Source organism: Misgurnus anguillicaudatus, chromosome 7 (assembly GCF_027580225.2).
Source record: "Misgurnus anguillicaudatus chromosome 7, ASM2758022v2, whole genome shotgun sequence".
NCBI classification, from domain to species: Eukaryota; Metazoa; Chordata; class Actinopteri; order Cypriniformes; family Cobitidae; genus Misgurnus; species Misgurnus anguillicaudatus.
In genome coordinates, this window is record NC_073343.2 from 1,763,818 (window position 1) to 1,774,222 (window position 10,405).

The following is a 10,405-nucleotide window of genomic DNA, read 5'->3' on the forward strand; positions in this document are numbered from 1 at the left end:
ACGCGAGAGAGCTTGTAGAGAGAGAATTCCTTCTTGCACGCAGATAGACTTAATGCGCGCGTCTTGGACTTCTATTATCTGAAATAAAACCGGTGCGTCATAAGCAGCTGCGCTTCTCTCTGTCTCACATGCACGCGCTCTCGCATCTGTCCAAAGTCTAAACATAAACTAAAGTAATAATCCTTACGTATTTGTTCAGTTTCATGCGTTTCATGCGAGCTGAGGCAAGCTATACCTTTATAAATCATAACCCGCTGCATCTGGGCGGCTCTCTCGTGCACGTGCAGAGAGCTGCGCTCTGTCCGAACTCCGAAGGCAGATCACTAGGTAGTAATCCTGTTTATGATATGCATTTCAAGGAGTTGTAGCAATACATCCCCCGTGTTTAAAATATAAATTGCGTTCCGGTGGATGGATGTTTTTAAAGGCACTTCTGAGAGTTTATTTTCCCCCGCTTGGCAAGCCGACCGGACGTGAAATGGGGGCGTGGCAGCATCGACGATCCCATTTTTTAATTCGAAGTTCGAGGTTGTGACTTAATTTCGATCGATTTCGATTTAAAATCGAAATTGTGACACCCTTATAATGAATTAATGTTCCCTGTACTAAAGTGTTACCAAAAGTTTGCAAAGCGACTAGGTAGTTTACATGGAGATGATAAGGCGTCGTTTTTAAAAACTTGCACTTTAACCCGTTAATTGGCGCTGTCCCGTGAGCGGGACACCTACGTTTATTTCAATATGTTCTATGTAAATGTTAATTTATCACGACAAACTATATATTGTTGGAAAGGTCTAAGAATGTAGTTTTCATATTTCAAAACCTTTTAGCAGTAATAATAATGCAGTAACTGTAATTTATTAATTTGTGACACAAGTATGCAGCAAACCAGCACAAACCTCAGTTTTTTGACAATTTTATGTATTAAAAATTATACTATATTGCATTTTTATTTATTACAAATAAATGTAAACTGCTTTAAAAAAAATATTTTCACCTCTAGACACTTCCCTAAAAAACGTTAAATTGTCTTCTTTAAAACCAAAAATTACCAAAATTAAAACCAAAATTAGGCTTCTAAGCCAAAAAAAAAAAAAATGCCAGAGTTATATTAATTTAAAGGTGTATATCACCTTTTCACCAACCCCCACTCAAAAAGGGCTGCGCCAGTTAAAGGGTTAAAACCCATTGGCATTTAAAGGAACAGCCAAACTGAATTAAAACTCTAACTTTTCCCATATAAAAACTTTCCGTTGTCATGTAAAAGGCCCCCAAATCTATTTAAGACCTTCAAGTTTCAATTTGCTTTCTGACGAAATGTCATGTTGTCTACATGATGAGCTGCATTAAGTTTTGATAATCTTTACCATCTAGACTTTCAAAGGAAGCCTGAATATGGTGTTTGCAACAACTTTATTTATTTTATTTATCCCTCCAGAAAAACGCGATTATGCGATCGCATGATTCAACGCATAATCAGCCAAAGTCTGCATATTTATGGGAGGGGGGCACATTTTTTCAAATACACCACACTTTCACAGCATAAATTGCAGATTTCCATTCGCAAAATATGCGGGGCTTGCATGATTTCATAATTTCGCACATTTTCGTAGCAAAAATCACATATATTTTAGCAGAAAGTAAAAAAAATTTGTATTTACCTCACACAAGTGCAGCCATGTCCCCTGTTGCCATGGGAACGTTATAAAGTGATGTGATTATGTGACGTGAACATCATTGAAAAGCTGCAAAAGCTGCAAACAGTTTTTCCCGCAATTTTTGCAAGTTCCTGCAATTTCATTGCATAAAATTGCATAAATATACCGCATATTTCATTGCATTTTTTTAAGAAAACGTGCTGTAAGATCAAGGAGAAGGACTTTGGAGAAGGACTGTTTATTGATTTTACAAGGACTTGTAACCCACCAAACATCCCCCCGACAAGGAGTTTGCCACTTTAATACTATCTTTTGACCCCGTCCTGTTGTGTTTCACACCTATTTATAAGGCACTCAACAGAGCACTAAAGACAAGGTCCCTATCCCAAACGAACTGTGCCCGAGCGCAATTGCCACCCCCCCCCCCCCCCCCACTTTCCCAGAAGCACGCTCTCACACTGTACTTTGACCGATCCGAGCCCCCTTTCGTCATCAGGATCCGAGTGTGAGGAGTCCTCACTAATCAAGACATGGATTGTGAATCCAAGTTGATTTAACTTAAAAATTTAAGTGCAACAAGGAATTTTTGGAGGAGGACATTTATGTAAGTGGCTATGATAAAGTTTACTTGGTGCTGCCAGCAAAAAAAAGGAGTTTTAGAGATGTTTCTGAAGATATTTATTTTGTGCATTGATAAAAGACCATTTAGTCAAACTTAAGTGTTTCTAGTACAACATCTATGCATTTAGCACACAAATCAAAAGGTGTCCCCATGCCACCCCCTCCCTGTCCTACTCTCTCTATCTCACACGTACACACACAGAGGATGTGTGTGAAATTCCTCTCTTCTGTTTAGCAATCCAAGCTGTCCTTAAGTAAAAAGCTATCACCTCCACTAATCAACACCCCACACCCCATTCCCTAAAATCTGTCCCCGAGGCTCAGGCTCCCTAATACCCATCGCATTTCCCACCTTAACACCACCCAATCCCCTCACCCAACTATATGGCCTTCAGCTTCAAACTCCTAATTGCAGAACCACAGCGAAGAAACACACCCATAAACAAGATTGTTTAAAGATGTTATAGTAAAAAAAATTTAGTAGTTGTGCTATGCGCGGGGATCTCCACTATTCATGAAGTAAAGCCTTCATAACCGTCTGTCTACTCTTTCTAGGCAGAGGATCTAGGGGCTGGAGAAGACACAGAGGAAGATAAAGCAAAGATAAAGCATGTTTATCTAAGGAAAACACAAGGGATCATGCAGAGTTTTCCATCACAAGGACCTTCTGATCCAAACTCTCTTTGGAGAGACCGGCCGGAAGCGTAGTAAATCAACTCAATGAGTTTGCTTAAAGGCTTTCTATTGCAATCAAGTGAAATTTAGTATGTAAACATTGTGTAAATAATGTTGAGGAGGACCGGCATTGTTTGACTTCCCACTGGGAGAACAATACAGCTTGGCACAGTTTTAAAGTCTCTGCTTTTCGAATCTCCATCGATTTATTATGGATATTTGCAATGAATGATCACCCTGAATCTTCAGAGATCGTTTTGGTGTACACCACCAATGAAATATGCTGGAAACACTCATAAAAACATTTTGTCTCAATGCTAGGGGTCTTGAAATTTTTAGGGACCAATATAAATTGTGTTTATTAAATTAAAATTACACATTCACCCCAAAATGCACCTCATGAAGTTTGTTGAGAGAATGCAAAGACTTTACAGGTCGTTGGGTAAAATATGGACAAAACCTGACCGTTGGGCTTAAATTAACCTATGGTTTGCTTTAATCGGAAATGCTATACTAAAAAATGCAGGGGTTATTTTCAACCCTGTATTGGGTTAAATAGGGACAAACCCAGTTATTGGGTTAAATTAACACAGAAAATGTTTATATGTGACCTTGGGCCACAAAATCAGTGATTAGTCACAAGGTTATATTTGTAGATATAGCCAAAAATACATTGTATGGGTAATAAAATAATTTTTTTAATGCCAAAAATCATTAGGATATTAAGTAAAGATCATGTTCCATGAAGATATTTTGTAAATAGATAAAATATTTATTTATCATTAGTAATGTGTTTTAAAGACTTCATTTGGACAACTTTAAACGCTGTTAAAGGATTAGTCAATTTTCTTAAAAAAATCCAGATAATTTACTCACCACCATGTCATCCAAAATGTTGATGTCTTTCTTTGCTTAGTCGAGAAGAAATTATGTTTTTTGAGTAAAACAGTCCAGGATTTTTCTCATTTTAATGGACCCCACCACTTTACAGTTTTAATGCAGTTTAAAATTGCAGTTTCAAATGACTCTAAATGATCTCAAATGAGGCATAAGGGCCTTATCTAGCGAAACAATTGCCATTTTTGGCAAGAAAAATAAAAAATATGCACTTTTAAACCACAACTTCTCATCATCCTCCGGTCGTGTGACACGCCAGTGCGACCTCACGTAATACGTCATCACGTCAAGAGGTCAAGGATGACGCATGCGAAACTACGCCCCAGTGTTTACAAGTGTGGAGAAAGAGGATCGTTCCAACGTTGTTGTATGTCGAATGATACTAATTAATGTCTTTGTGTCAGTTTATTGTTTAATTGTAAATGTGCGTTTCATATATGTAACACGTGACCTTTCAACGTCATTTATGCAATTACGTGAGGTCGCGCTGGCGCGTCACACAGCCGGAGGAAGACGAGAAGTTGTTGTTAAAAGTGCATATTTTTGTTTTTCTTGCTAAAAATGACAATCGTTTTGCTAGATAAGGTGCTTATGCCTCGTTTGGGATCATTTAGAGTCCTTTGAAACTGCAATTTTAAACTGCATTAAAACTGTTAAGTGTTGGGGTCCATTACAGTCCATTAAAAGGAGAAAAATCCTGGAATGTTTTCCTGAAAAAACATAATTTCTTCTCGACCCCACAAAGAAAGACATCAACATTTTGGATGACATGGTGATGAGTAGATTATCTGGATTTTTTTTTTTTACTAATCCTTTTAATTTTGTCAATATTTAGAATTTTGTGCAGCCTCAGATGTCAGATATTCAAATAGTTTTATCTTGGACAAATATTATCCAATCATAACAAATCATACATCATATTCCTGTTTATATGATGTATACATTTCAATTTTAAAAAATTGACCCTTGAGCCCGGAGTATAGTGTAAATGAATGTACGCGTACGGTCGAATACAAAGCCTTGCAAAGTATAGTTTATTTGACTCGTACGTGAACACAGACGTTCAACGCATGTGAATTACAACAAATGCAATGCATCTCCTGGGCTACATAGTACAGTTTTTCTCAAACTGGGGTCCGGGGCCCCCAGGGGGGCCGCGAGATGGTGCCAGGGGGGCCCCAGTTTTATGACATTTTATAAAATACATTCATTTATCATGAATTCTGTGTAATTAAACCTTTAAAAAATGAGGCTACTAACCAACAGCACTACTTTGTATAACTTAATATGTTTTGTATAATTAAAATGTTAAATTTTAGAACAGTTTTTGTCATAAATTTTCTTTGGGGGGCCGCAAAGGAATGCACCGTACACAAGGGGGGGCCGCACGCGGAAAACCACTGACATAGTACATTCTCCTATAGGAGCGGGGGCGACCTACATGTACAATGTACTCGAGTATTAAAAAATCTGGCGGTGAGCGTACTCTTCTGATAAAAAAGCGTCACGCGCACTGTAGACGGACCCTCTCGCACACATAAAAAATGGACTAACTTAGCTTTATGATCGGTTTTGTGCTCCAGGGACACATATAGACTCTTTGGGGCAGTTTCCCGGACAAGGATTAGCTTAAGCCAGGACTAGGCCTTAGTTTAATTAGGAAATATAACTAGTTTTAACAAACATGCCTTACTAAAAACATTACTTGTGTGCATTTTGAGGCAAAACAAAGGGCACTGATGTATTCTAAGATATGTCAGTGCAAGTTGTTTTCAGTTCATTAATATTTGACCCAAAAATGGGCTAAAACAGCATTTTGTGTTAAAACGAGCCAGCATTGGTTAAATTACAACCTAGTGGGTTGGGTTTGTCCGCTTTTCACCCAGCGCAGGGTTGAAAATAATCCAGCATTTTATAGAGAGTGCAGGTTGTTTCAACCCATGCCTGTGTCAAATGTGGCCATTTTCTAGGTTCAATTAAACCAACGTTTGGGTTTGTCCATATTTCACCCAACTATGAGTTGAAACAACCCGGTCTTATTTTAGAATGTAGGTAATTTAAGGGTGGATACGCCCAAACTTTTGACTAATAGGCTAATGAATAACACAGAGTCTAGTGTACATTAAAAAAACAAATATGTGCATTAACATAAGGCCTTTTCTGGAACCAATGAATAACAAAGGATAACAGTTTATGAGCCCTGCAGCTGTCTCTCCTCAGCCGACTGGATGAGGAAGCCAAACTTACACCAGTAAAGAAAAGCCCATTCATTAATATCCATTAGAATACACTGGTGACCCTCAGAAATGTGTTTTCTTTCCATCTGAGCTGAAATAATTCCACTTAAACAACAGGACTTTTCACAAACAACCACCTCTTTATACTTCTGATGGATCTAATAAACGTATAAATCTAATAAAAACGTCTTAAAAAAGGAATTTAACTATAAATGTTTCTCTTCATTCCTCCAAAAACTCAAACAATAGGTAAACAATAAAGGCTGATGGGGTTCTGGGATAGATAAGCAGGTATTGGGAGACATCATTGTCTGTGCAAATGCCCTCCAGGCCTAAGATTAGATTAGAAGAGCGGGACTAAATTGGGACAGACCCCAGATAACCAGCTTTGATAACCTCTGCCTTAAGGGAGATCAGGGTAATGCCAAAGCATCAGGGTCACATTTGGTATCACTCCATGAAAAGGGTCTTACCCGATTGGATGGACTAGAGCTGCGGGAAACTTCCTCATATGCGGACACATTCACCCAGGTGGCGATAAAGGCATGGCTAGGGGTGAAGACTGCGTCTGGAAAGCCTTTCTTCACATCCGCCTCCGCCCGCTCAAGCACGGTAGGGGACTCCGTCTGCCTGTAGTAGATGAATCCTTTTCCCTTACTGGTGTCAATGTCAGCCAGGAAGGGGGCGATGACAGGGAAGTCAGTGGGGAAGCCGTCGTCCACGTACTGTTTCTCCATGGGAAGATCCTGAGTTGAGATGATTCCATTGGTGGCCACCTGGAGCAAGCCAAATAACATAAATGGAGGGGCCGAATGAATGGAGTTGATCCAATGAGCTAAATCTCATGTTCTTAAAATTGTGCAGAACTTTTGGGTAAACGCAAGTTATCTTTTATACAAATAAACAACATTTATAACTGAAAATAAGTCTTCTAGTTCAGTGGTTCCCAAACTTTTCATCGTGTGGCCCCCCTTGTAAACGATCATTCCTACGCGGCCCCCCCAAAGAAAATTTGTGACAAAAACTGTTCTACAACTCTAAAATTATACAAAAAAGTAGTGCTTTTGGTTGCAGCCTTATTTTTTTTAGGTTTAATTACACAGAATTCATGATTAATTAATGTATTTCATAAAATGTCATAAAACTGGGGCCCCCCTGGCACCATCTCACGGCCCCCAGTTTGAAAACCACTGTTCTAGTTGACAAGTATGTTATGAAAAAACCCTTAACATTTTTATAATCACTTTATGTAATAAAAATGTATAACATTTGGTGGTTGTACTATATATCCATCTATTATCCATCTATACTAGATAAGTTTAGGTAATTTGGGAAAGTTTATCACATTGTCAGTAACTACCTTTCTAGACATATATTTATTTAGATAATGATATATTAATATAAATAAATGGTGGATGTTATTATTTAGATAGAAATAATTTTTTTAAGTTTATTATATTTATTTAGATATAAATATATACGTAGAAATATTTAAATAATATATTAAAACAAGAGGGGGATGTTTTTGTTTGTATTTATCTATTATATAGATACATATAAATAAAAAAATTAACATTTTATGAGTTCTTTACTATTTATATAAATAAATATATACGTAAAATATATAAATAAAAATATTTAAATAATATATTAAAACAAGAGGGTGGATGTTTTTGTTTGTATTTATCTATTATATAGATACATATAAATTAAAAATAAACATTTTAGGAGTTATTTACTATTTATATAAATAAATATATAGATAAAATATATAAATAAAAATATTTAAATAATACATATAAATATAAATTAAACAATTTATGAGTTCTTTACTATATTTTAGCAAAAAAAACTTAGCAAAATAAAGAAAAAAAGACCATATGCCAGACGTATTTTACTTGTACTTACATATAAATTGTCGAAGGACGACTCATAGAAGTACATAGGTTTGGTGAGATAGATCACTTTGGAGGTCTCATCGTCTCCTTCCTGCAGAGTAACATCGCCGTAAAACAGCCCGTATGGATACATGTCTTGTCTTTCAATGGCTGTAACATGATAAAGTGTCCAGGATAGTTTCAGAAAGAAAACCGCTATTTTATCCCACGTCATTTTCATCAGCAGATACACATTCAGCTCGTGTAAACTGGGAGCGGACTCGTATGAATGAGAATCGCTGGGATGTTGGTAGTGAAGTTGGGAAGTTACGGACCCGCGCCCTGACGGAGTTTAACGGGAGGGATGTGGGAGGTCGCGGAGACGGTGATTGGCTACAAAACTGATACACTGGAAACCATCTGGATTTTATTACATAGAGAAGATACAATTTGTCTAAGAAAAAATATTATTTCTTATATTAAAAAACTCATTAAAATAAATAAAAAATACAAAAAAGTTGATAGCCCCATTTTAAACACAAGCCTGAGATACCCAAAATGTTGTTGTTGAAAAGAAATTTGAGTGTTAAGTAAACGTATATTTAAAAGTTATCAGCAAATGTAATGGAAAATTGGCATTTGTAGATTTATTTTTTATTTGAGGTATGTTTTATATTTTTTACATCCTAATGTTGTTGTTCACGTTGTTGTTGTTTTTTTCAGTTCAATCTAATTATAACTCGACTTCACTTATCACTCAGTGGCTTAGTGAATACTAATTTCTTACTGTACAAATTACTATACAAATATTCACTGTAAAATTACATTCAAGTATACTTATCTAGAACATATCAATTATTTCTAAAAGAGGAAAGTTAAGACGTATTTGTGGCGCCATCTTGTGGCCACTGTGAGGTACTGTTGGAAGGTAGAGTATAAATTTAAAACTGTAAAAGTAATAAAGATTAAATAATGAGAAAGTAACATTTGCATTGCGGGTAGTTTTAATGTCCACGACAATTAACGTTTCCCAAATTTAGATGAAATAAGCAGTTTATTTTTTTAATAACGTTAATCGTTTCGATCGACGAGAGAAAATGTACTGGGTCACGCATTAAACTTTGAATACGACTTTAAAAGGAAAAATATTAAAATAATTTAATAATTTGTTACTGTTCGATTCCAACTGTATATGTATAACTGTGTTTGCGGTGTGAAACAAAGTAAAACAAACAAAAACAAACGGCCGTCACGTCACCTGCTTTAGTTTTATAAAACGGATCAAATTTATAAAGGCTGCATCCGACTTTTCTACTACATAGTATAATTACGCCGAATTCTTATTATACAAATATCATTAAGTGAGCAAAAACTTGAGATTTTGAAGTAGGCCTACGCCGCGTATGGATGGAACACCTTTCTATCCCATAATGCCATGCGAGCTGAGGAGCAGCGTGATCCATGAAAAGTAAACAAGACAAATAGCCTACCTGCAAACTGAAAGCTAAACTCTTTTTAAGTGTAAGTGATTCGTAATTAGAAATATGTCCCTCTTTATACTGTAAATTTTTTAGGCTTGTTCGACTTCATGCGGCGCCGCAAGAACCGACAGCCGGATGACGTCGAAGTACCGCGAGAGCGAGACGAAATTGACTTCATATTATTTCTCTAATCGTTCTCGCGGTACTTTGACGTCATCCGGCTGTCAGTTCTTACGGCGCCGCATGAAGTCGAACAAGCCTCCTTATTTTTATTATCAAAACATGCTGACAGGTAATAACGTACGTGCAAAACGTATACTTTAGCGATGTTTGATAAGGTATTTGTTTAAATGACACAGTACCATAGACTGTAAAAAAAATGCACAGTACATGCACAGTACGCAGTGTAAGCCGCATCAAATATCTGACCTATCCCCAGTCCAAAGTTAATACTGTAGACTAGAATTAATAAAGAAAATGAAAAACTGGTCTACACGATATTGTCTAATTAAATAAATTAATGAAAACGAAAATGAGTGCTAAAAGTATATAAAGACCTAAACAATTTTATTATTTGTAGTTGTTTATTTAGTCTCCAGAGGGCGCAAGAGCCCAATAAATTTCATCGGGACACCCGTTGGAAGATTTAGGATTAATATTGAAAACCAACTTGTCCGATTAATTTGCTTTAATTTAGTTTTATTAGCCTTGGCATGTAGGCTACATTTAATCAAATAAATATTTTTTTTAAGTTTTATCAACACGAATAACTAAACTTGTTGTAACATATTAAACCACCTGAAACACATAATGACATCACCTGTTGGTCATGCAGGTGTGCTCTTCCATTGCCAAAATAACACTTCAATCAAATAAAAGTAAGTAGAGGAGAATTAAAAAAATCAGACTAAGGTAAAAAAAAAAGTTGTTTAGTTGTATGTTGTTTTATACCATTAAAA

The 10,405-nt window shown here is 36.4% G+C and overlaps 1 protein-coding gene and 1 long non-coding RNA gene across 6 annotated transcripts in view; one reads left to right on the top strand and one right to left on the bottom strand.

The window, feature by feature from the left end:
• Window positions 1-9,544, bottom strand: part of nid2a (nidogen 2a (osteonidogen)) — a 47,562-nt gene extending 38,018 nt beyond the window's left edge. Inside the window, exons 1-3 of one of the 5 annotated variants that reach the window (XM_073869230.1) lie at window positions 9,456-9,544; window positions 7,997-8,136; window positions 6,562-6,864 (exon numbers count right to left, since the gene is read on the bottom strand). In XM_073869230.1, coding sequence (XP_073725331.1) covers window positions 6,562-6,864; window positions 7,997-8,119 — 426 coding nt within the window. In that variant the 5' untranslated portion in view covers window positions 8,120-8,136; window positions 9,456-9,544. Of the gene's footprint in view, window positions 1-6,561; window positions 6,865-7,996; window positions 8,428-9,455 lie in introns of those variants that run through there. The other 4 variants (XM_073869228.1, XM_073869231.1, XM_073869227.1 and 1 more) reach the window with 4 other exon arrangements.
• Window positions 1-10,405, top strand: part of LOC141365231 (uncharacterized) — a 146,818-nt gene that overhangs the window by 127,738 nt on the left and 8,675 nt on the right. The gene's annotated exons all lie outside the window — the stretch shown is intronic.